The sequence below is a fragment of the Rhinolophus ferrumequinum genome, chromosome 3 (genome assembly GCF_004115265.2).
Source record: "Rhinolophus ferrumequinum isolate MPI-CBG mRhiFer1 chromosome 3, mRhiFer1_v1.p, whole genome shotgun sequence".
Taxonomy (NCBI): Eukaryota; Metazoa; Chordata; class Mammalia; order Chiroptera; family Rhinolophidae; genus Rhinolophus; species Rhinolophus ferrumequinum.
Window position 1 is genome coordinate 67,273,843 of NC_046286.1, and position 26,850 is coordinate 67,300,692.

General features: G+C 37.4%; 1 protein-coding gene across 11 annotated transcripts in view; it reads left to right on the forward strand.

The window, feature by feature from the left end:
• Positions 1 to 26,850, forward strand: part of DSE (dermatan sulfate epimerase) — a 57,967-nt gene that overhangs the window by 21,621 nt on the left and 9,496 nt on the right. For 5 of the 11 annotated variants that reach the window (XM_033102772.1, XM_033102774.1, XM_033102775.1 and 2 more), the window contains 2 exons: positions 3,995 to 4,463; positions 25,364 to 25,617. In XM_033102772.1, coding sequence (XP_032958663.1) covers positions 4,048 to 4,463; positions 25,364 to 25,617 — 670 coding nt within the window. In that variant the 5' untranslated portion in view covers positions 3,995 to 4,047. Of the gene's footprint in view, positions 1 to 1,104; positions 1,217 to 3,994; positions 4,464 to 25,363; positions 25,618 to 26,850 lie in introns of those variants that run through there. The other 6 variants (XM_033102768.1, XM_033102769.1, XM_033102770.1 and 3 more) reach the window with 5 other exon arrangements.

A 26,850-nucleotide genomic window follows, 5' to 3' on the forward strand; every position in this document is an offset into this window, starting at 1 on the left:
GAAGGGGAAAGAAAACTGGATTAGGAAAGCTAGTGTATTATACTCGTAGTGGAGAAGAGGAAAGACTTTTAGGGGAAATGAGGCTCAGTAGAGTCTTTCAGAAACATCCTGAGAATTGAATTATATTGGGTAAACCGTATTATTAGAGGCAACTGCTGAGGGTAGCGGTGATTTTGCCGTATTGAAAATGCCATGCTCTTGAAGTTGCACTTCTACTTAAAGATTTAAGTGAGTTGACAGTGCTGTGCTTTGTCTGCAACACAGTGAACTAGAGGTGAATGCCTTGAGAGATCATCCACTGACATCGGACAGTACAGAATAATTGGTCCAAAGTGTGTGTGTGTGTGTCTCTCTCTCTTCTCTCTCTTCTCTCTCTCTCTGTAGCGGGAGTCCAAGTTGGCCATTCTGGTAAAATCATTAGCCTTTAATGGCCATTGTTTCACTCAACATTTTCAAAGTTGAGCCATTCAGGCACCACCTTCTTCAACAAATTTTGCCTTATCCATTTACTTTTCGTTATTGTTAAACTTTTAAACTTAAATGTATTTTAAACAGGTACTTTATATATCTGTTGATGTGTTAAAGTTTTTCCTAATGAACATTGAAATAAGTACATAAAATTAGCATAAAATCTGTCCATTTGCGATCCACCTAAAATTATCTTGAGAAATGCTCCTTTTATCTGATTTTAGCTGTTCTCTTTACAGAGTGGTCCTCAGAATGCTGAGGTTAGAGGTTAAAGGGGGAAACCTAAACTGGAAATAGGGGCTTTTTGGTAGAATTTTCTAGAAAAACTTAAGATGATAAATGAGAGTTAGGTTTCCCTTTAGGATATGAACCTAACGCATGTTTGGATTAGACTTTAAGTTTAATATTTTTCCTTTTCCTTTTTGAAAACTACTGAATAGTTTATAGGCTACAGGAGTTTTTAGGCCTTATATTTTTCTCCATTAGTTTTCTAGCAGAATTTTTTTCTGAAAAATTCTAAACTTGCTTTGGTTTCAAATAAGGGGAAGTAAGGTTTCTCCTTGCTCATTTTAGTGATGATATCTACCAGCTCCTGAGCTCAAGAGTTCGTTCAGTTCAGCTGGCATTCATGAGCTGCCTTTTATATGTCAGGTACAATCTGAAGCCCCAGGATGGGAAGAGGAAGCTGTGGTCCCGCCTTCTGTGAGGCATGGCGTGTAAACAGCCGAAGCAGTCTAATGTAATACAGGTACGCACCGGATACAGGAGAAACGAGGTCTTTGGGTAGATCAACAAAGGCTGAATAGCTGGGAAAGCAGTCGGAGCTGGTTATGTTGAATGTGATATAAGGGAGGCAACACATAAATTTGTGCCACTGGAAATGCTGTGGTTTTTCTCTCCCTAGGCAGTCTTCGTAGATGATCATTCTGCAGAATTTCTGTGGGTTCTGCATGGGCCCACATGGTCTTCTAACAAGAATTAATGTTTTGCATGTGCGGTAACTCACAGCCTTGCTGCCCTGACACCCTCACATGAATTTGAAGTAGTAACTAGGGAACCGTCAATAACAGTTGGCATATTGAGATGGCATCTTTCCCAAAACAACATCTTAATGAGGTTCTGTTCTTCCGGAGCAACTCTTCATGTTTAAATATACTCAGGCACGTCCTACATAACGGGAAGCAGTATGGCAGAAGTGGGTGGGCTCACAGTACGAGTCCTGAATTGTGAGGGACCCTCTGAAACAGCCCTGACTATCTCAGTGACTCTGGGCCTGGATAGGGGGATGGTATGCATAAGGGAGGAGAAAGAGAATATAAACAAATCAGCCTTAACCCCCTTTGTACAGAATCTGAGATGGAGAATCTCTGGTCTCCACATAGCTTCTTACCTATCCCCCCACAACCCAAGCTACCCCCTACTACCCAGGACTTGAGCTACACAGTCAAAAACCAGTAGTGGAGAAATCTTCATTTCTATGCATGTAGGGGTCAGTTAAAGGAGGAACTTTCAACCCATCCTCACCCTAGTTACCTAGAACCCCCACAATATTGATTGTACTGATGGCTATATCCATTCTTAGACTTTTGGGGATTTAATATATACAGGCTTTAAAAAAAAATTATTAGCGTGATTGTTCTCTGAAAAGAGCAAGAAATACAGCCCTGTGGGGAGAGGCAGTAGGAACTGAGCATTACTTCAGACCCAGCCACCTCTCCTGTTGCCAGAGACCACACCCCTCCTCAGACATAACCACAAAATGTTATTTCTTTTGGCCAGGTCTCTGACCTTGAAGGATCCAGCCCGCCTCCTTGAAGCTTTGGGTGCTAGACATAATATGGGCAGAGTCCAAGATTTATTTCTATTTTATATAATTTAGCACGGCTATACTAACTTTTTTAATTCACTGTAAGTTCTACTCCTGAAGTAAATCTAAAATGCTTTACAAAACTGCTGCCATTGATTCCATATACCTTATATATAATCTAAAGCACATTCAGAAATATAAAGAATACTAGAATTTATGGCAGCATTCACAAGTCATGCCATATTGCCTCTCTCGGAGATAGAGCAAGGTGAAAATCTGGATTGAGCCTCAATGTGTGTTAAATCCTTAGTTTTCTGTCTTCTGAATGTGATGAGGCAGTTTTTCCTTGGAAAAATAATTTGTGTTCAGCTGGGGAGGTTGATTTTTCTTCACCAGTTTCTCCCTTTAATAATTGAAAACTACTGTTCATTATTTACATAAAACTGTCTTTTTCTGGTCTGCTTTCTATAACCTTTCCCCTCTGAAGAATTTTAAGAATTCCCTAACTTTTCCTCTAGGGGATTTTTATGCCTGCTTTATCCCAGATGTGAGAAGTAGACTAGGACTAAGCTGAGGGTTTTTTTTTTTTTTTTCAAATGTTTCTACATTTGAAAGACGTTCTTTTAACCTGTGAGCAAAGCTGCCACTAAAAAAAAGGACTTTTAAGAAAGTTAAGTAGTTAAGAAAATATGTGAGCTTGGTTTAACTGTCTGACTTACTGAATGACACCAAAATCCCATTTGCAAAATGAAAAAGTAGACAGTAGTTTGAAATAAGAAGGGGAAAATGCACACGTGTTATTTTAGCCTTTTGATTCTGGGATTTTATTTTCTGAATGAAGGCGCGTCAGTTTCTAATGCCAGCAGCCCTGTGTCTGGTCTTTCACTGCATACTTGCTTCTGTTAGCCCAGGCAATGCACAGGCCTGGCAGCTGTGTTCTCTGCTTTGTCTTCTCTGTCCCCACCTTCTTCTGTTGACAAAAAGAGGATAGTTAGCCTTTCTCACAATACGTTGTTTGCTTACATGCTTATAGGTGGATTGATCCTAACCACTGGTTCAGAATGTAGAATGATTGGAAGTGGGGAGAAGTTAGAGTGAAGGAGGCTGTGTTAAGAAAGATAAGACTGGGGGTGGCCGGTTAACTCAATTGGTTAAAGCCAGGTGCTGACAACACCAAGGTTGCTGGTTCGATCCCCGCATGGGACACTGAGCTGCGCCCTCCATAAAAAAAAAAAAAAATGAAAGAAAAGAAAGACAGGATTTTCTATTTTTTCCTAACGTTTATTCACATTCCCAGATGACATCTCACCACCAGCGTTTGGTTATTGTGGTTTTCACATTAAAAAATACCATAAAACCTAAGCATTTTTTGTGTGAGAAAATGTGAGAAGAATGCCAAGGAGAGTTTTCTTCCCTACTTAATGCAAATATTATATACCGTTTTCCCAAGTCCAAAGTTCTGTTTTCCACAGTGAATACATGTCTCACATATCATGCTTAATTGACTAACTACTTAATTAATTTTAAATTACTAGGTTTCAATACGTTTCTTCCTAGTTCAGATTTTGTTGTATTAAAAAAACAACTAAATTCAGATGCTTCATTTTTTCAATATTTAGACCTTTTCCTAGTAAGTGAGGTCACTACCTACCATATGTTTCAACTTTGCCATATTCCCTTGGTTCACACATCGTTCTCTTTTGTTTTTTCCTCCTGTAGGATCTTTCAAAGATGGTTTGGCTGCCTTGGAGATTTGGAGATCTGATGTCACGATGAGGACTCACACACGGGGGGCTCCCAGTGTGTTTTTCATATATTTATTTTGCTTTGTGTCAGCCTATATCACCGACGAGAACCCAGAAGTCATGATTCCCTTCACCAATGCCAACTATGACAGCCACCCAATGCTGTACTTCTCCCGGGTCGAGGTGGCAGAGCTCCAGCTCAGGGCCGCCAGCTCACACGAGCACATTGCCGCCCGGCTGACCGAGGCCGTGCACACCATGCTGTCCAGCCCCTTGGAGTACCTCCCGCCCTGGGATCCCAAGGAGTACAGTGCCCGCTGGAACGAAATTTACGGCAACAATTTGGGTGCCTTGGCAATGTTCTGTGTGCTGTACCCGGAGAACATTGAAGCCCGAGACATGGCCAAAGACTACATGGAGAGGATGGCAGCGCAGCCTAGTTGGTAGATTTTTGTCTTTTTCTTCTTACTGTATTAACTCTGCAATGTAAAGAAACACATTCATATTCCAATGAACTCATAGAGGCCAGATTTTTCATATACTTGGTGTGTGTGTGTGTGAAGGCGAGGGGTTACTTGCTATTTCTCTTGCCAATGGCTTATGAATGGTCCATAGTTTGAAAAGACCTAGTAACTTCCACGTTTAAAGTTAGAAGGAAAATATTTAGATACAACCTAACCGAAGAAAAAATAATTTGTTGAATTGAGTAAATAGTACCATTTTGACTGGTGAGAATTCTTTCCGCCTTGTTTAACAAGCATATATGACCATCATCTTGCCTTAGGTTGTGATTGATGCCCCCCCCCCCCAAGTGGTTAAAACTTTTTGTCAGCAAGAAATTAAGATTTATTTGCATTTTATGACAATTAGGAGCTAAAAGTAAACGTGATGAGATTAACTTGCAGTTTATGAAGAAGAGTTTATCAAATTACCAGCAAATTGCTGAAACGTGTAGGAAAATCAGTGTTGCAGTTTGTGTGAGGAATTCTTTTCATGTAACAAGTTACTTTCAAAAGCTCAAGAAGAGAACAAACTTCCTGTCTCTTTTTATTAGCTTAACTTTATATTATTTGTTTATAATTAATGCATCTACCTGCTTCTAAAAAGGTATGGATGAATTGATTAGAGACTCTGGGTATTCTTATTTAACCTGTGTTTTAATACATATTCATGGTTCAGTTGCACTAAAACATTATTAACTATATGAAATATCCTTTTAAAATTACATAAGCTGCTACTTGTCATAGGGCTGGAGAGAGCTCATTTTTAAATGTTTAGAAAAATCAGTGAATGCATTGAATGCTGTGATAAATTACATATTGCAGGAATAACATCTTAGATTTCATAGAGGTGAAGAATGATAGTTTCCAAGCTTCCTGAATTCTGCCAATATGATAAATTTATTCCTAAATTTCTGCCAATATGTAAATTTATCCCTAAATTTCTGCCAAAATCTTTGAAGGATTTTCTAGAATTTCTTAATAAAAAAGGATTATGGAAGAATTAACATTAAATCCATATCAGAGCTGACTTTTAATGCTTATTAGATATGTATAGTCATTTTGAAGCTTGCAATATTTTAGGTTGAAAAGAACCTTTTTTATTTTGTTTCATACAGCTGAGCCATGTATGCTGTAGTTTCAGTAGTAATTAACTGATCTTATTCTATTCTTGACATGAGAAAGAAAATAAGAGATGTCTGAAAATTTATTTACATTGGAACTACCAGATTATATTATCAAATGTAATAATACTTGGCATGTTCAGTTAATTAAAAATAGCAACCATATTTATTTAGGAAAAAAACCTTGGTTGTCATATAAGGGTATTTCTTCTTTTAACCCCTGCCCCCTTTTTTTTAAATACATAGTGAAATTTGACGATTAAGATGCTGATGAAAATATTCCCGAAAGATAGTTACTGAAAAAAGCCATCTATTTGACCTCATAAAAGAATAGATTACTTGGGAAATACCATTTATTAATGGAGATTTTTTTAAATACAAGTACAATAACATTAAGAGAATTGCACAAGACTAGTGCAGTTTTATTATTATGGTATAAAACATTCAGGCATATAAATGATATAAATATCAACTTGAATGAATGCTATTATCAGAGAGGACTAGACTCATATGATGAAAGGAGAATAAATAACTTCAAGTAAAAGTGATAATTTTCCCATCATTTCTTCAGGTTATTGGATATGTGTAGAAATTTACTAGAGGACTAGTTCTTTATTCATAGTAGTATTGATAAAAATAGGTATAACTCTATGCTGTTATCCAGTAACCTAAAAGCCAATCTGTGACTTAATAGAGCTAAACAGTTAACTTTCTTCACTTGACCTCCTAGAAACTGAAGGTCCGAAGTTGAGAATTTATCTTTACATCTAGTTTCTAGTTCTAGAAGAGATCCTAGCATAAAAATTTGAGTTACTGGAACATTTTCTCTTGGCAAGTACTGTTACTAACAAGGGTGTGCTTTTTAATGATTTTATGGATATTTTAACTTTCTAAAAGCTATCACATCTAATCCCTAGACTTAAATTTTCATTTAAATTTGTAGTTGAACATAATCACTTTTTGACAACTTAAAATACTGTTAAATGTTTGTATAGTTCACCTATCTTTGTTTAAATCAACTAAATCATGTCCCCACTATACACAAAGAAGCATATTGTAGGTGTTGTCATTGTCTTAGGATAGATAGTTCACCTATGTTTGGTTTCAGAGAAAAAAAGACTAGCACTTACTTATAAAAGATCAGTTATTAATCAGTAATTAATATGTTGAAATTTAATAAAAGCTTTGTATAATGGCATGATCAGGCTGAATACATTTGCCATTTTCCTTGAAAAACATTTCTACTCTTTTGAAAACCAATGACTAAATTGTGTTTGTTGACTTATTCAATCAAAAACATTTATTGAGTATCTATTGTATGTCATCCACTGTCCTGGGTGCTTGAGATTCAAAGATGAAGCAATAGCCCGATAAATTTAAAATTTGCACCTAAGTAAGTTTTCATTCATGACTTAGAGGCTCGTATCATGCTACACTCTCGTGCAGTAGGAAAGTGCTAGCTCTGCAGTCACACTGCCTGGGTTTGAATCCCAGCTTCCCCACTCTTCAGCTGTGTTACTTCAGACTAATTTATTAATACTTAATTTGAGCCTCAGTGTCCTGATGTATAAAGTGACAGTAACAGCAGTATCCACCTCAAAGGATTGTTAGGAGGATTAAAGGAGACAATGTAAAGTACTAAACACAGTTCCTGTCACATAGTAAGCCTTCAATAAATAAGAATAATGGCAGTAATGATAATTATTACTGTTATTTACTGAGCACTTAGACTCTGTTTGGTTTATAATTTGGTGTATGTAGGCTCTAAGGAAATAATATTTGTTTGGGATTTATATGGAGATTTTACTCATTTTTGTTCAAATTGCTTTCAAAACTAGAACATCTGTTTAACTCATAAAATTTTCCTTTTGGCTTTGTTCCATTAAAACTTTCAGTGATGCTTCCTTGGGCATCTTTTTTATGCTTCTTTTTTATACATCTAAGAATCTGATGTTAACAGCACTGAAGAAGGCTTAGGAACAAGTAACAATGACATGTCTTTTGTCAGGTATTAGAAACATGTACATCTGAGATATATGTGAATACAGATTGATTGATGTGGTTCAGTTCATGTGATTATTTTGTAAATAAAGAGCTGAAAGATCTCATCTATAGATTTACTTATTTAAGAATCTTTAGCTATTGTAAGAGAAAAGGTAAATGGAAAATATCTGTGATTGTACTGATCTTCTCCATCTGATATAATGCACTACAAAGTTGAAAGGAAATCAGATAGATTGATAATGATGATGGTTTTTGGCAAAGATGAGACTTATCTATGTTCTTATTTATCTGCTTTTGCAGAGATGCCCACATCCTGTCTTAGAAACTATCTCTCCTTTTTTCTCCCTTCTGCTAATGCTCATATGTTCTTCATAACAATAAAAGTAACAGAGTAATTTAAGCTTGTTCTTAACTTAGTTCTAAAAAATAAATTTAGAAGGACATTATTTTAACCTATACGTATAAAATGGGAAATTATTTTTAGCACAACAAATAAAAAAAAGTTTTTGATTTTTAAGCCTTTTTTTCCCTATAGATCTCATCTTCCAAATGAGAGCTAGGTTTTGGGTTGCAGTTGGCTCTGTGTTATGTAAAAGCTTGATTAGAATTTAATATGCAACCATTTTAAGAATGCTTAATGAGCTAAGATCATAAATCTAGGGCTGGTAAGAATAGAAAATGCATTTTATTGCAGTTAAAGTGAATTCATTTTTTATACAATATCACCTAGTCACTAGAACAAGTTCTCTGTATGCCAATTGGCACATGGGGGTATTCTCATTTATAAATGGTTGCTTTGTGTATTCAATTCTTACATAGTTAAGAAAAAGAGCACAATTGGACTCTAGATAACTAAAAATCTTTCACCAGTTCCCTCCCACCCCCAAGGAACTTAAACCTTAAGGTACGAAAATAGTAAAAATAGTTCTTAATAGAGATTTAAGAGGCATTTCCATAAAGTCAATTTCTAGGCTGAGTTTTTGGAGTCAGCACATATTATTACTCCACTTTCCTAAAATTTTAACATGTAAGTATATTTTTACTTACTTTTTTATACTTATTTCTACTGTGCCTTTGCCCGAAAAGACTAAGGAAGCATGAAATACAAGATTCAAATTAGAAGTAGCTGAGAAAGAAGAGAGGGGAGAAAAAGATTAGGGACATCAACCGGACTAGGAACGAGACAGTTGCTGAAATGCATCTTACATACCACGAGGAGGCCACAAGTGGGCCCTGAATTTTTTAGCAGCAAAGAAAGTAGGCTCAGATAGTTTTCAAGTATACAGTGTCCATGGGATTAAAAATAGATCTTGGATCAACAGTTACTATTTTTGACCCAAGGATCAGAAATTTCTCGTAGCGTTTTTGTGAAGAACCTTCGCAATAGTCTCAGGAAAGTCCTTACAGTGCATATATGAGTTGCACAGTGCTGTTCTTTTTACACCAGACAAGACTGAGGGCAGGACCATGTCTGTTAATGCTTGTGTGTATCTCCCCACGTCAAGGAGATTTCTGTTGAATGAATGAATGAATGAATGAATGAATGAATGAATGAATACTATAACATCCTTGGATAGAGCACCTCCAAAATAAAGTTCCCTAAAGCCAGATTGGAGGTGGAGGGGATGAACATATGGTTTAGCCTGAGGCCACTTTTTTCTTAGTCTAGCTTAATCCTTCAGTAGAATTTTGCATATGCAGAAAAATGAAATAGCTGCATATCTGTCAGGCAGCCTCCCTATATGCTGTGTATCTCAGCATAGTTCTTGATAGATGAGTTGTGATGAACTTGGCGTTACACCCCTTGGCAAGTTCTTACAGTGATCTTCTATAAGTAAAACCAAACCAAACAAACAAAACTCACTCAAATGATTATTGGAAAACACTACAGATCCTGAATCACTTAAGAAAGAGGCAATTAGGTTGACCATATTTTAGTTAATAATATGAAGAAGTGAATGCATTTAAAAGAGATTTAAGATAGGATTGTAACAGAAAAGATTTGTTGTTCGAGCTCTAGTTTATAGCGTGTAGTTATCCCGTGTGCATTTCCAAGCAGCAGGCTTTTGGGGACTTCAGTGTAAGCATCGTAAACCTGGGGAACAGACCTAGCATAGTGGTATTTGAAGGCACGGGGTGCACTTGCATTTTGACTCTGCCATTTTATTAGCCAGGCGTCCTTTGGCAAGTCCTTAACTTCGGTAAACCTGTTTCTGCATCTGTTAAATGAGGATGGTTCTTTCCATGTAAGGTTGTTCCAAGGATTAAATGAGATAATGCTTGTAAAGCTCTTAGCATTATGTTCCTGGCACATAGTTTTACTAAAAAGTTTACTATGACACAGAAATATGTAGGAACATGCAGCTTTATTCTTAAGTTTCTTGATGCACAGTACTTCGTTTTACCTACTCTGTCACTGTGGAATTGTATTTTTGAGAAGTAGTCATTGTGAATCATTCTTTCCCCTTTTCTTTATGGTATTTTTGCTTACTTGTCGTCAGAAAATAAATCACAGAGGAAAGAAATTACTTCACTCTTGCATTGGAGCCAGTGAGCTACAGGAAATCAGGACTAGGGAGGGAAACAAAGAAAGTTGAACTTTCGGACAGAGAAGTAATTATATTTTTATTCACAGCAGACTGCGTATTAAATTCTTACCTGTGAATTGCAAACTTCTGGAGAGTGACATCTGAAGATATATTTGCAAAATAAAATAAAATAGAGAAAAAAAGAAAAAGGAAAGAAAAACCTCTGGCATATTGAAATGAACCATCAGTTAGTTTCATTCCCGCACGTTCCAAAAGGAAGAGTGTGCCTGTCTTTCTCAGCATGGCCTGCTGGCCTCCAAATGCAGTTCCCTACAGCTGTTTTGCAGGCTTTTCACTCTTCTAAATTGCACGCTACGGCTGGGAATCAGAAGTGGGGAGAATGTAGCTGGGCGCCAACATGTGGAGCTATAGCACTGAGTGAAAAAGAAAAGATCAGGGTTTCCTCTTAGGACCTTATTGTGGCAAAGACTAGGAGGCTTTTCCCAGAATGCACCTGGAATCCATTGGATTCAGGGAAACAAATGCTGGGCTCTCAGAAAACCTGGCTCCCAACTTCCCTGGCTTATTCTCATTCTTATTTTTCTTTCTATTTATTCTTCTGCTCCTTCTTTCTGCCTCTTTTTCTTTGTTTCATTCATTCTGTGATCTAAAGAAGGTTATCCCCCTTTACCTTGCTTCATATTCTATGAAAGGCTATTATTACTGATGACTACAAGGCTTTTTCTGATGACCAGATTAAATCTTTAAAGTTTACAGAAACACACATTTTAGGAACCCTGCCATTGGGAATTCCCTTCTTGAATGCCACTTAATAAGCAGGTTGTTGCCAGCATCATTCCAAATGAAGACATGGGGCAAGGATGGAAGTCAGGTGACCTGTGGCAGGAGGAAACGTGAAAAGTTGCTAAGGGAGAGGTGAAGTCAGCTGTGTAGTTTAGCTGAGTATCTCAGTGTGATTGTTCAATATATAACAAGCAAACTGCTTCATCCATTTCAAATGCAAGTGAGGATAAAGTGATTTTAATAATGCTTCTTTAATTTTTAATTTTTAATTTTTTTGTCACATTTTTAATTTTTTTTTTTAGTTTCAGGTGTACAAAAGAATGTAATAGTTAGACATTTACACCCCTCACAAAGTGATAACCCCCTCCCCCAATCTACTACCCCGCTGACATCGTATGTAGCTGTTACAATTCCATTGACTCTATTCCCTATGCTGTACTCCACATCCTGTGACTATATATATGTTAAATTACAGTTGACATTCACTATTATTCAGCTTTCAGGTGTACAGCGCAGTGGTCAGGTGTCTACACTATCCATAGAGTGGTCTCCCTAATAAGACAAGTGTCCATCAGATACCCTACAAAATCTTTACAACATTATTTATTATATTCTCCAATAATGCCTCTTTCTAACAACAAATTGAAGATATTCTACGAAAGCTATAATAATACACAATTGAAAAGAAATCCAAAGTTAATTTTCTTTGCGGGATCTGTTTGTTGTTTGACTCTAAGATTCAGTATGGGTAGGAGCTGTAACTCATCTCCATGAGTGACTCACTGTCTCCTACCTCCTACCCTTGTGGTGTCATTTGTTGCCTTTTAAACGCAGCGCACGCTTTCAGAGTTGTGTGAGGAAGCTGCACTTAGGCCAGAGGAGTCCTCCCTCTTTTGGTGGGGCTCTAAGTCAGTGCCCTTCACCTCATATGCATGAATGTATTAAGTTCCTCAAAGTCTGTACAGTTTGGCTCTTACATTTTTCTAATATTAAAGTCTTGCCAAGCATGATGTTTAAATTTTATGCTTCCTTTGTCCCATGTCTTGAGGGAAAATGTTAGTTGGCAAGGTGCTATGTATATATCTGTATTCTATTTCAATAATGCTTCATAATCATTTCTTTAAAGTTGGCTTTATCTATGAAGTGAAATGACTGTTTAGTTTTAACACCACTTAAGAACAGGGTTTTGCAGACATTAAGTTCTTACTAAAACCATATAGATAACGACTAGAGAGTGATAATGGCATGAGTATGCCCATGGAGTCTCATAAAGCCAGGTAGTTCATCTCACCTTATTTGTCTTCAGAATGGCTTCAGATGACTTCATCATCTCCTTCTGCCATGTCCGTTAAGGGAACATGTTTTAGCCATGCTTAAGACAGATTCTCATCCATCTTCCCTTTTCCTTTCCAGTCAACGTACTGGCACAGGACAGCAGGAGGAGGCACAGGGACCAGATCATTACTTATCCCACATAAGCCTGTGGTTTGGAAGCTTTGTGTATGGAATGGCTTGGAGGGGAGGAATCAGGAGGAAGGGAACTAGGTAGAAGCTTGTGGTATTAGTCTAGGAAGGAGATGGAAACCACAATGAAGATAGTGAGAGTGGCGAGAAGATGGGATGAATTTAAGAGACTTTTAGGACAGAAAATCTACACCGAAATTGATTGGATATGAGACACTGTTTCTCAAAGTATGATTCTTTCATCAGAATCATATACGTAATCTTAAAAAGACAGATTCCTAGGTCCTACCCAGACTCAATGAATCACCATCTCTTAGAGTAGGCCAAAGAACCTGCTCTTTTAACAAGCCCCCTGTGTGATTCTGAGATGCAGGTAGTAAAGGAAAGGGAAATGTAAAACATGGTACTTGGTTTTTGTCTTGGGTGTATGGCTGCACAGTAATGCCATAGATGAGATGGGGAATATAGGAAACAGAGTAGGTTTGTGGGAGAGAAAAGATAGTTCACTTTTTTACATCTTTTGGTGTCACCCTCCCTCCTCTTTATTCTCCCCTTTTTCTCCTCCCTGCCCTTTTTCCTGTTCTTCACTCTTGCTGCTCTATGAATGCATTTTGCTATTGTTGGTTGTTGCACTGTTGAATGTGGGTGAGCTCTTCAGGAAAAGTATCATTAGGTGGTAAAAAAAGATTAGCCTGTTGTCATCATCTCTGTAAAACATGCCCCCATAAAGAGCTTACAGATTTTTAGAGTCTTTTTTTCCCCCTAGAATTTTGTGATTTTAATGTTTTAGGCTTTTCACTGACAGGCATTGATGTACATCTCCCCAGTGTCCACTTGAACCACGTGTATTGGCATTTATTTTTTTCAATTACAGTTAACATTCAATATTATATTAATTTCAGGTGTACAGCATAGTGGTTAGACATTTATATAACTTACGAAGTGATCTCCTTGATAAGTCTAGTACCCATCTGACACCATACAGTTATTACAATATTATTGACTATGTTCCCTATGCTGTATTTTACATCTCACTGACTGTTTTGTAACTACCAATTTGTACATTTTAATCCCTTCACCTTTTTCACCCTGCTCCCAACGCCCCTCCCACCTGGCAACCATCAGTTTATTCTTTGTACTTATGAGTCTGTTTCTGTTTTGTTTGTTTATTTATTTTGTTTTTTAGATTCCACATATAAGTGAAATCATATGGTATATGTCTTTCTCAGTCTGACTTATTTCACTTAGCATAATACCCTCTAGGTCCATCCATGTCGTTGCAAATGGTAATAAGATTTCATTCTTTTTTATGGCCAAGGCATTTTCAACTCTGCCCTGAGTCTGGTGGCAATACGTTTACAGACCAACCCTGAGCTGGCTTTTCTGCTTCCCAGACTTATCCATCCCTTTTCTTCCTCTTTTCCCTTCAGCCTTATCCAGACTTCAGCATCCAATTTAACTTCTTCCTCCATAACATTTTCTCTAGCCTCTTACCCCTCTCAGTTCCCATAATTTATATTTTTCATGTGACTCATTGGTTTGCAGTAGTAACTGGATTACTTATCTGGTTCTCTGATCGAGAGTGTATATCTTCAAGAAGCCTTTCTAGAAACCTCCTGCGATGTAACTTACTCACGTCTTGGCTAGTGTGATTCAAATATGCCGAGGAACCCATGCAGAACTCTTATAGGCTGTTTCACCTGTACTATAATTCTTGGTTTATTTGTTTGCCTTCCTCACTGGCTCATTCAGTTTATTTGTTTGTCCCCCAACTCCACATAAGCTTATTGAGGGTAGCACCGTCATCATGTCTTACCATTGAGTCCTGAGAGTCAGGTATGTTCAACCTACCCCAAAGACACTAATAACTTATACTGAATGAATACAAGATCTTATTTTGATTGAGGATCTTAGCTTACCAAGAGCAGCAGTCCTGGATCTGAATACAGCTTCGAATCTGATTTGATGCCCTGTGCTCTGTGTGCTCATATTCGTCTGGCCTCTCTTTCACTCTGAAGACCTACCTGTTGTCAGCATGTAATCACAGAGATATTGTACCTTTGGCCCAGTTGGAGGCCCAGAGGAGGTATGTCAGGATTTGACATCTTGGTCTGGTTTACCAGAGTCTCAGGTTACCTGCTCTTGGAAGCGCTCCTCCTACACCTGGTATGCTCTCCTCCCTAATCCCATGAGTTTTGGCATCCAGCATCTAAACGTGTCTGTAATGTTCGTGAATGCTCCCTGTCAGATAACCTCAATGAAAGTTTGGGATTTTTGAGTTTAAAGCTACCTGCTTCAATCTTTGAAACGAATGGTAGTAATATTAGGTGGTGGGAGAGGATACTTTATTGGAATTAAAGGCAAGGACTGTGGAGCCAGGCTGCCTGTGTACTCATCCCATTTATGAACGGTGTGACTTAGTGCATGTGATGGCTCAGTCTCTTGTAAATTGGTGATAAATACAATACCTCATAGTATTGGTCAGAGGATTAAATGAGTTAATGAAAGAAGTACTTGGCATAGTGAGTTAGCTTTAGCTATTACTTTGTTTATATTTTGTGTTCTTGTAAATTGATGCTGACGAAGGCAATTTTCACTTATAACAAATATATGCAGATGTTTTTCTGTAAGTTGATTGTGTCTTTGTTCTGTTCTGTGCATTGTGGTAGGTATTAGGAGATACAGGAATTGAAGGATAAGTTATACCCCTTGCCTTAAGTTGTTGTTCTCTGGAAGATATAAACTACTAGACAGTATTAATGCAGATGAGACATGTTATGATAGGGAAGGTACGGGGTGTGATGGGAAGACTTCACCCAACGTTGGGGCATCGGGGAAGGCTTTCCTGCTGGGACCTGAAGGACAAATAGGAATCAGTGAAGGAGGAAGACCGCGTGTTTGATTGTTCCAAGCAGGACTGACTGATGTTCAGAGATTGTGACATAAGAAAGCAGAGTGCTTTTGAGGAACTGAAAATTGAATGTAGGGAGGAAACTAGCAAACTTTGGGGCTTGAGTAGAGAACCAGATGCTACAAGGCCTTGTCCACCACGTGAAGGAGCTTGAACTTTTCCTTACAAGCACGATGAGACCATTGACGGGTTTGATCAGATCAGTAATGTGATCAGATTTGTGTGTTTTTTCTTTTTAACTTTTCATTGCAAAGTGAAATAGAACACCATCCGGACGAATGTGTAACTTAATAAAGCAACTAAAGCAAGTGCCCTGGTAACTACAGCACAGATCAAAAAATAGAAATTTCCAGCCCCGTTGGAGAAGTCCCTCTATGGGCCCCATCCCATTGACAGTCCTCTCTGTCCCCCAAAAGACTACCCTAACTTCTAGTCATCACATCCCTGGATTTCTTTATAGTTCATTCAAGTATGCGTCCCTAGGCAGAAGTTTTTTCTTGCTCATTTTTAAAAATGTCTTTTAAAAGTCCTTTTTTATGTGCAGTTTCCCCTCCATCCCTTTATTTTTGTTACAATTTATCTGTAGCAGAACTGGGCCCTTCCGACCTGTGCAACTTCTCCCAGTCTGGATCTGGGGTTCTGAGAATGGAAAGATATGATGGTTTCCAGAAAGTTTTAAGAATTAGCATGCGTAAAACTTGACAATTGTATTTGAGGACAAAGAGGATGAGAAATATCTCTATGGAATGCTGACAGGATGGTGGGACCTTTCGGTGAAATTGTAAAACTTGGAGCTATTGGGAAATGCTAATAAAGCGTTTGGTTTTGGGTTTACTGAGTTTGAAGTGCCTGTGGATCTAAGAGGAGATGTCAAGTTCACCTCTCTCAAGCATTATTTTTACCTACTTCCTGTTTGCCGATAGTGTATTGTGACTTAAAAAAAATGTTGTCACCAGAAGAAAAAAGAGTTTATTCGATACAAAATAGGCTTTCAAGTACAACATAGTTTCTGTAGATGATTAAAAAAAATGTAGAAGGAAAGTTCAAAGGTTAGATTTAATTAAAGTGGGCCTGCCGTAATAAATAAATGAATAACAACCAGAAGAATGAAAAGCAAGGTGCTAATAGAGCATTCCAGCCATGTGGGTGTCCTCAAATCATTTTCTGGAGCCAAAATGAAACGTTGTGCAGACAGTGTTCCAAAAAGAAGGCATCAGGATCTTTAAGTGAATTATACTATTTTTCCTGAAGTTATAAAAAGAAAAAGAAAAGATTACTGATGAAGTGTGGATAGCAACTTGGGCTTGTAACAATTTTGTGAGTAAATTTTAGTTCATTTCTGTGATTCATTTACAGTGTATTCACTATGACAAGAAAAAAATCTGGGGAAGGAAGAGATAATAAATCCACACATCCTGCAAAAACTTCAGTATTTTTCCCGCCTTAAAACTAATGACCATAATTTTGAAAAACCACATGGAGTTTACTGTTTTCCCCTCTTTGGAGAACCTGTCGACTAGGGAAGGATTTTAAAGTATTACGGAAGCCAGTGTGAATCTTTGGCTTTTGCTTTTCTCTCATGGCCTGTCACTTGGTCAGAGAAGATGGCGAGAACGTGATTACATTCAGCCTTTGGAGTGTGGTCTACTTTTATTTTCAATATGACATAGATCACTCTAGTTCGAAAATTTTGGAAAGTGTTTAATGTCCATGGCATGTTGAAGATAGCTCTCAAGTTTGCCTCATAACTTAAATTTAGTGTTTTCATTCATTGTTTTGTGGTAACATATGAGATAGTACATCTGCACATTTTTTATGATTCAAAGAAAAATCCTATACTGGCTTTTTCCACTTCATCGCCAAATTACTTGTTAAGAAGTATGCCTTGAAACTGTGTCCCCAGGACATGAAATAAAATAAACATTATTGGTATAGGGTGCTGTTCATAGGCATTTTTTCATTCTTTCTCTGGAATGTAAATGGCTTCAAAGCCAAACAGAATTGTTTCCGGCGACAAGAGATGTTTTATTGTTGTTTTTCCACACAGTGATAAATGATTTCTTCTTCCTGCCTTGACTGCCTGGGCTCATTTAGTGTTTCACATCTGCCTCTGTCACACTGCCCTCTACTTTGAACATTCTGAACTTCTCTGGTGTTCTGGGTTCCATCCTGATGATCTCACAAGGGGATTTCCCTCAGTGCTGGCTCCAGACCCCCTCTCTGCTGGAAAGTGCTTTGGGAAGGCCAGGACTGAACTCAGCTGCGTGCACGGAACCTGGGCCCCCATGTCCACTGCCTGCAGGATGCATCTGAGGGGCTGCTTGTTTGGTGTCACCTTTTCCTTCTATTAGACAGTGGTTTTTAAGCCTTTTTTGACTGTGACCCACAGTAAGAAACAGTTGACATTACAACCCAATGTACACATAACTTTAACTCTACATACTTAGATATATAAGTAAAAGTTGCACAAATCAGCTTTTGCATTTGAGTCATGCTTTGTGGTTTACTATTCTCTGTTCTCTTCCATCCCACTAAATTCCACTAAAAATATGATGTAACCCATTATATTCATTCCACCATCTATTACTAGCTTGTGATTTATAATTCGAAAATTCTGCCTAACATTCTGAAAAACACGTGATTCCTTTTCAGAGAATCCCTTCTCAGTATCCCCCCTCTTGAATATCTCCAGAGAAAGAACTACTGCACTCTTTGAGGTGGCCTCTTTATTCCGTATTTCTAGTGAGTGTTTAGAGCATTTGTTCCTAAAATATATTATGAAGCATCTTTTTTTCATTAGGAAAAAGAGCACGCCAGGGATTAATGACTACATTTCAGGTTTCCAGGGCTGAGTGGAATAAATTCTTCAGTACATTATTTCGTATTGGAGCCTAGAATAAAATCAGCCACGCAGTTCATTCACTGTTTTAAAAAGGAAACTTCAGCAAAACCTTTAAAAAGCAAATTGTAAAAGAGAAAAATTTTGATAAAGTGTTAGAAAGTGGGCTAACCTTAATCGAGCCCTGAGAAAAAGTAAAATACTATTTCATGTGTATCCTAGCACCTGAAGACCCACCTCGTTTGGGTTTTGATATATTCCTACCATTAGGGTGGCAAGAGTTAGCAATTTGAGTACAGTTTTTGTCATTGTTTAAGTGTCTCTCACTTTTTAAACTTTATATCACAGGTAATTATTTGCCCTTTTTCATGTTGTGTTGTCAGAATGTTAGGGGATTGCTCTTGATAATAAATGGGAGTGTTCAGGTAGCAGCAGGAAGAAGGCAGTGATGGCAGGTGAAAACAAACAGAAATCAATTCACCTACGGTTCTGGAGGCTAGAAGTCTGAAATCAAGGTGTTAGTGGGGTTGGTTCTCTCTGGGGGCTCCGAGGAGAAGCTGTCCCATGCCACTGTCCTAGATTTGGGCTGTTGTAGGCAACCATTGGCGTTCCATGGCTTGTGGATGGATCACTCATCTGTCTCTCACATATACCATCCACCTCCACCAAGTACCTTCTCTTATCCCTCCATCCTTCCAATATAGATATGTCGTAGTTTTAATTAGATAGATACTGTCTTTGCATGTTTTAACAAGGCAAAAGCTATTGACAACTAAACGATATCATCTGTTTAATGATCCCTTTTCAATTTGCATACAACTTTTTGCTTTCTCTAGGATTAATAACAGCTTTCTTGTTTTATTTGCATAGCTTCCTATACATTTATCACTAATTACCAGACGGACTTACTCAGTTATGTAAATCTTCTCTCAGTTCATTCACACAAGACATACTTAATAAGACCTTATTCATAACAATTCATCTTGAAGAAATAACTGCCAGAGCCATGTGACTTACTGTCATCTAGATCTGCTGTACAGCTGTTGACTTATTCTCCTTTTCTCTCTCGGATGCCCTGCCATGAATCTCATGTTGTCTTCTTTTTTGACATGTAGCCTAATTTGGGTGGAGAAATTCTCCACTGGTTTCCCGAGAAAGTATTCAAGAGAAGTAAATTTTGCAACCTTTGATGTCTACATGTATTTATTCTTCAGCCCCGGTGCCTAAATGATAGCTTTGTCTGGGTGTAGAATTATAGTCTGAAAATTCTCTCTTTGAGTTTAAGAGGCATTGTTTTGTTGTCTTCTTGCTTCTAATGTTCTATTGCGATGTCTGATCCCACTTTGATTCTTGATGCTTTGAGTGAAATCTGATTTTTCTCTATAGATTTTAAAGTCTTTCCTATTACCACTGTTAGGAAATTGTGGGATCATGTGCCTTGGTTTGATTTGGGATGGGTCTATTTTCATTCATGTCTTGTGTACTTGTTGGAGTCTAGAAATTCATGCCCTGTAGTTCTAGAAATTTTCTTGATATATTTGATTTCTTCCCCTTTGTTTTTCTTTGTTTTCTGTTTTGGTTCTCTTATTCTGATCTTCAACCTGTTGCGCCAGCCCTCTAATTTTCTTTTCTTTCCTGTTTTCTTTGTCTCATTTCCCTGCTTTCTTGATATTTCTTCAACTTTCCTTCAGCCTTTCTATTGAGCTTGTCTTCCTGCTATTTTGTTTTTCATTTTCAAGAGCTTCTTCTTGTTTTGAATTTTTTTCTTCCTGCATGGTTTGTTTTTATCATTTTGCTAATTTGGTGCGTTTATCATTTTGTTTTCTATTACGGAATTTCCTTAAATCTCTGGTAGTCATTTATGACAGTGGGGTTTTATATTAGTTTCCTATTGTTGCTGTAGCAAATTACCACGAACTTAGTGACTTAAACAGCACAGTCTTACCTTACATTTCTGTAGATTAGAAGTCTAATATGGGTTTCACTGGACTAAAATTAAGGTGTTAGGACTGCATTCCTTTCTGGGAGCTCTAGACTTTCCTGGACTTTTTCCAGCTTTTAGAGGCCACATACATTCCTTTGTTTTTGTCTTGCTCCATATTCAAAGCCAGCAACGTTGCGTCTCTCTGATTTTTCCACTGTAGTTACATTTTCCTCTGACCACAGCTGGGAAAGACTCTGCTTTTCAGGACCCATGTAATTAGATTGGGTTCACCAAGATAATCTAAGATAGTCCCATCCCACAAGGCCCTAAATTTAATCACGTCTGCAAAGTCCCTTTTGCCATGGAAGGTAATATATTCATAGATTCTAGGAATTAGGATGTGGACATCTTTGAGGGGACTGTTATTCTGCCTACTACAAGTTGTAAATAGCTAATTGTCCACTCTGGCGGGAGAAGGGTGTGCCATGGCTTGCTTCAGTATACTATAAGGTTGATAACAATTTAGCTAATCCTTCTTTTTAGAAAAACCTTGATGGCAGAATATTTAGATTGGTACTCTTGGTCCTAGAGTACTTACTTACCCTTTATGTATCATGTTATGTTCGAAATAGATGGCATGTTTTTAATGTTACATGTTATAAAATTTATATTGAATATTAGAAGATAAATAAATGTATAAAAATACACACAATTATTACAACTGTTTCTGAGCCAACATTTTTAAATTGTCATTTTTTTCCTGAACTTTTTAATTTGAAAAATTTCAAACATACATAGAAATTTAAGATTATATAGTTAATATCTACTTACGTACTCAATTCCTGGATTCAACCATTATTTGTATTTTCAGAGAAACAGTTTTGCCTTTGTTGATTTTTCTCTTATTGACTGTTTTGTATTTCATATGTTTTTGTCTTGTCTATATTATTTGTTTTCTACTGTTAACATTGGATTTAAGTTTTTCTTCCTTTTTTAGCTTCTTAAGGTGGAAACTTAGAACATTTATTTTATGCCGTTTTCTTTTCTGACATAAAACTTGCAGTGCCATAAAATTTCCTCTAAGGACTGTGTAGGCTGCATCCCACAAATTCAGACATGTTGTATTTTTATTATCATTTGTAGTCATTTATAATTTTGCTTATGATTTTTTTCTTTGACCCATGAGTTATTTAGGAGTGTGTTGCTTTTATATAACTATATATTTGTAAGCTCTAAAGCTTAGGGTAGCAGATACACACTTTCCAAAATTCTTATTTTCGCTTGAAAGCTCAAAGTTTGTCATCGGCAACTAAGACTCAGTTTTCCTTGAACTAGAAGGCTTCCTGTTCATTTTCAAGAAAACTTCCACTTAAATACCCCAGTCTAAATGACCATAGTTTGTCAACTAGTCATTTTTCTCATGTAAAAATGATGTTTCTTGGAAAAAAGCAGCTAGTTTTCACTCTTAACTCTGTACAATTTCTTTTCCTAGTGACTGTTACTGCACTTTGGTATCCATTGTGCTCTTTACGTATTTCCCATTTCATCACACAGAATATTGAAGAGACATGTGCTCAAAGGTTGGAATTTTATAAAGTTAATAATTGTTACCACTTTATGAAGGATATTCTTCAATGAACATGGCCTTTTTTTTTTTTTTTAGCTTAGAGTAAATGGCAGCAGTACAGAATCGTACAAGGATTACTAGAGCAGTTTGGTGCCCCTGCCTGGATTCTTGCTAAGGTGCCAGCATTTAGCCATTATTGCTTTTGGACGACAAGTGCAACTATCAACCTATACCATCTTTATATTATTCTGAAAATAATTTTTACTTGGGATCCCATAAAAGAGTCTTGGAGATCCCAGGGGTCCATGGACCTTACTTTAAGAACATCTCTCCAAGGGGAGAAAGTATAGTTTATAAAAAAAAATGAAATCCAGTAAAAGTTTTCCCAACTAACCTCCTCTTCACTGACTTGCCAGTGAAATTAACCTCCAGTCCTTATGTAACCTAGCGGCAACTCTCAGAATGTCAAGGCATGTCAAGGCCGGTCCGCCTGTCTCTATGTCCATTCATTTCTCTTCCCACTAGTAGAGTTATGTGCTTCGCAAATACCAGTTGTATTTGTTCTTAAGACAGTTGATGCCAGTTTTTCTAATACCTATAATTATACAATTTTAATACTATTAAATAAATAGAATAAGTGTGAGTTCAAAAGTAAAAGAATGTTTCTAAAACCAACTTAAATGCTTTGGAACGACTTACTGTAAAATATTGCTGTCATAATATTGATGTAAATTATTGCTGGGTGACATTTGTAAAAGTTTAGGGGAAGACTCCTAAAAAATCCGGAAGGATTCTATAGTCTTTCAAGTTATCTTTAATTTCTTCTATATTATAAAGAGAATAAAGCTAGAAATTGTGATGATATGTTATCTGCAGGACGGAGCAATGAAACTCTAATCCGCCCATATTCAAAGAAAAGGCGTTTAGCTCACCTTCAAATGATTGGTGGATGTATATACATACAGATATTCTAAGCTGAAATAAAATTTAAAAATTGATACTTGTGTCTTTTTTTAATGATTCCCCACTTAACCAGCCCTTCCAGTAAATTGATTAACCACTGATCAGGATAACATTATATAAGATAGTTTTTTTTATTGTCATCCATGGGCTAGAAGCAAATTTCCTTGGGTTTCCATGAGAGTAAAATATGCTCTCTTCCATGCACTTTGTATTTGAGGGTGGGTAATAGTATTGGTAAAGCATTTAATTAACCTTTTAGAAATAAAGCTATTACAGGTCATGTTTCATAACAATATAGTGATGAACATGATAGTACCATAAAGTTTTGTATGTTTTTTTAAATCAGTATGCTAGTATTTTGTTGAATTTAAAACTTTTTGGAATAAGCAACTATGTGGAAGCTTGGAAATTTTCACAGAAATTGCCTAGTAATATTACCTGAAGGATGAGAATTATATTAAGTGTTCTTTTATCTCTAAAAATAAGTTCATTGGTTAATCAGATGTCAGGGTTCAGTAGATGGTAGCAGTTTGTTGATGTCACCTCTCTCATGGCTAGGTGTGTATGCTTTCATTTATAGATGCAATGTGATATGGTGCGAAGTCACAGAGCTGGGAAACAAATGACTTGGATTCTCATCCTGGCTTACCAGTCACCATAAATCAGTGAAGACTGTGTTCCTAACTCCCTCACAGTAAACTTACAGTATGAGTTGTTGTTTTTCCTGGAGGTAGGGAATTAATTCATACTCTTCACACTCTGTTTACAAACAGCACACACACTGCCAAGCGGACTGGCAAGGCAGCTTTGTGGGTGACCAAATGGTTAAGAAACTCATCTACCTTTGCCACTTTAGCACCAGGTTGTATTACTAGCACAGCTAACCAAACACTGATATCATTATGGAATACTAAGGGATTCCTCCAAATTACCAATTTCATAATGATTGCATGTTCATTGTGTGGCCTAGTTCTATAAGCTTGTTCCTTTACTTTTTTCCTTTCTTTCCAAAAATACTTATCGAGAGTCTGCTGTATGCCAGACACCATTATAGGATTGGGGATTCAAAAGTGAATACAACAGAGGGAAAAAAAGAAATCGTGCCCTTACAGAACTTAAATTCCAGTAGGGGATACATATACATTCAGTGCACACACCGGTGCGCGCGCATGCGCACACACACGCTAAGAAGACAAAAAGGAAGGGAAATGAGAGATTGCTGGTTGGGGAGTGATGTTGAAATTCTGATAGGGCGACCAGAGAAGGCCTCATCAAGATTACTTAATATAAATTCTTAATGGAAGGACACAGTATAAAAGAAGTAGTCTCTCGACCATTTTTAAGTATTCTTAACCTGGGGTTTGGGGGAAATGTTGCATCTTAAGTTTTACTAACTCTAACCAAAATTAACATTTCCTCCAAATGCTGAATAAAGGTAACCAACTACAGTGACATTGGGAGAGCCTGTAACTCTGTCACAGATAGACATCACAGGTATTTTCATATCACATTATAGTTATTGTAGATATCTCAATATTGCTTGTGCTCATCACTACTTATAAATTATGTTAGTTACTATCCGTGCTGTTAAATCTTATTTAATGCCTTAATAAAGAAGCACATGCATCACAATTTTTAAAAATATCTGTATTGACAGTTGTATTTCAAAGTAATAGATTTCCTTGTATCCTTACATAGTTTATCTTAGGAATTTTAAAACATACTGAGAAAGAGGCTAAGGCTTCACTAGATTGCCAAAAGAGGCTTATGGGCATAGAAATGTTAAACTTGAGTCTAATCCCTGAGAGCTTTCTTCCACCTCCCACAAGAACTGCACACTCTTCATTTGTTTCCCTCTTAGAAGTTATTCAAATACATCTTGAACAGATGGGGAGGGTTTCCTGGATAATTCCATAGAATGGTGATTGTGAAAGATCCTTGTTAGCTTCCTGTTTAATACAGGCCACACCCTGTTAAAATACTTGCCCCAAAATGTAGCAACTCAAGCAGAAATTTGGCTTCCTGGAAACTGACAGTGTAATGCTTCACAGATCAGTAGTCAGACTTCTCTGAAAGAGACTCAAAGGACCTTAACAGCATTGCAGTTCATTTTATGAGAAGAATGAGATGTAGAAATAGAATCAGTTCATTGCACTCACTTATACCAGCCACTCTCCCTCTCATGGTGTTGACCACGTGGGCCTGTCCTGATTGAGAGGTCACAAACTGTAGATCATGCTACCTTCACCTTGGCCAGCCTATGGGAAATAAGATGGGATATACGTGTTCTACTGTTTTAGTAAGGCGGCCGTAAGAACAGAACTGAGAACCTCTTACTCAGGTAAGAAGGGGACGGTGAGTGCTAGTTAGATGGGTGCACCAGAGAATTTTGCCTTGCTATTCCATGTTAGGTGCTTTAGGTCTCTTTGAACATATTCCACTACCTCTCATCAAGAGTGAAAAATTAAAAGTAAAAATTCTCACCATCTCGATGTTGCCAGAAGCCTGAGAGAGAAAAGTGTTACCTCTGTAATTTTCACATTAGCCAAACTTGATGTATATGGCTAATATGTAGGGAAGTTGTTTCCATGTTCTTGAACCTCTTGGATTATATCTTCAATTGTGTCCTTTAGTCTGAGTAATAGACATTTAAACAGTGTGATGAAAGCTGTGAGCCTTGCTGCACTTATTGGCATGGTGTATTTTCCTTTGCAGGTTGGTGAAAGATGCTCCCTGGGATGAAGTTCCGCTCGCTCACTCCCTGGTTGGTTTTGCCACTGCCTATGACTTCTTGTACAACTTCCTGAGCAAGACACAACAGGAGAAGTTTCTTGAAGTGATTGCCAATGCCTCCGGATATATGTATGAAACTTCATACAGGAGAGGATGGGGATTTCAATACCTGCACAACCATCAGCCCACCAACTGCATGGCTTTGCTCACAGGAAGCCTAGTTCTGATGAACCAAGGTGCGTGTGGACACAGCTAAAGGATGCCCAAGCTGACATGAGTCATAGTTGCCATGCTGTGACCCAAGCATTTTCCTAACCAGTCTTAGTCATGTTCATACTTGGATCCCAACTAAGCCTATGAGATGAGGTAATACCTACGGCATCTCTTAGAGAATTTCGAGACATCTCTTTTCTCATTTCTGATAGTTATATTAGCTTGCAGGTTATTTAATTATGGCTTCTGATTGCCTTAAGCCATATTCTTACAGCACAGGAGAAGTGGTCAGGATTCATTTTTCCCGAGAATTTTGACAACGAAGACAGTCAGCCTGGATAAATGGAGTTTTTAAAAGCTAAACAGGTGATTTATTATTTGAAATGAATTTTCATTGTACACAAATGTGTATCATTACACCACTGCTCTCTAAAGAATTAAAACAACCAGTCTAGATCATTTAGGTCAAATTTGGGAGTGACTTTTGTGGATCATATAGCGACTTTGCCTTAATAGATAACATAATTGCCAATATTACATTTTCTTTGTTCTTGCAATTCTGACTTAATTCCTGTGGAAGTCTGTAAATGACTACATATGATTGTATTTAAGAAAAGCAGCCCTAAGATCTTTGTGAATTATTAGGATATTAAATATATACTTGGAGCTGGCAAATCTAAAAGAATTTAACTCTTGATTATATTCCCTGTAGGATAAATAAGCATTTTATAGATTATCCAACATCAGATTTTTCCTCAAGATTAGCTTTCTCCCTTGTCACATCAAGAAACTACCATTTTTAATTAGATCCTAGAGGAAATGAAACTAACATTAATTGAGCATATGACATGTGATTATTCTTGTCCATATTTAAGTCTCATATCAACCATGTACGGTAGCTGGGGTTTGGATCTACTTCTGGCCAAACTCAAAAGTTCAATCTCTTTTTCACTATATGTGGTTACCTCTCTTGGAATAGAAATTCACTTCATAGTACATAATTTAAGGAAAGCTTGATTAAGAGGGTGAATATTCATCCTGGGTCCCTTTGCCTCCTGTTCTCACAAAAACAAAATTTATTCCCAAGGTTCAGATTGGATCAAAATTTTACTTCTCCTCTGACAGGAGTTTTCATATGCATTTATTTTCTGATGAAAGTTATAGGTTGCCCTGAGATACAGTCCTGGAGCCCCTACATAAGCAGGGCACACATTTATAAGAATGGGCAGGAAAGGGGGTGAAATCTCTGGTCCTAT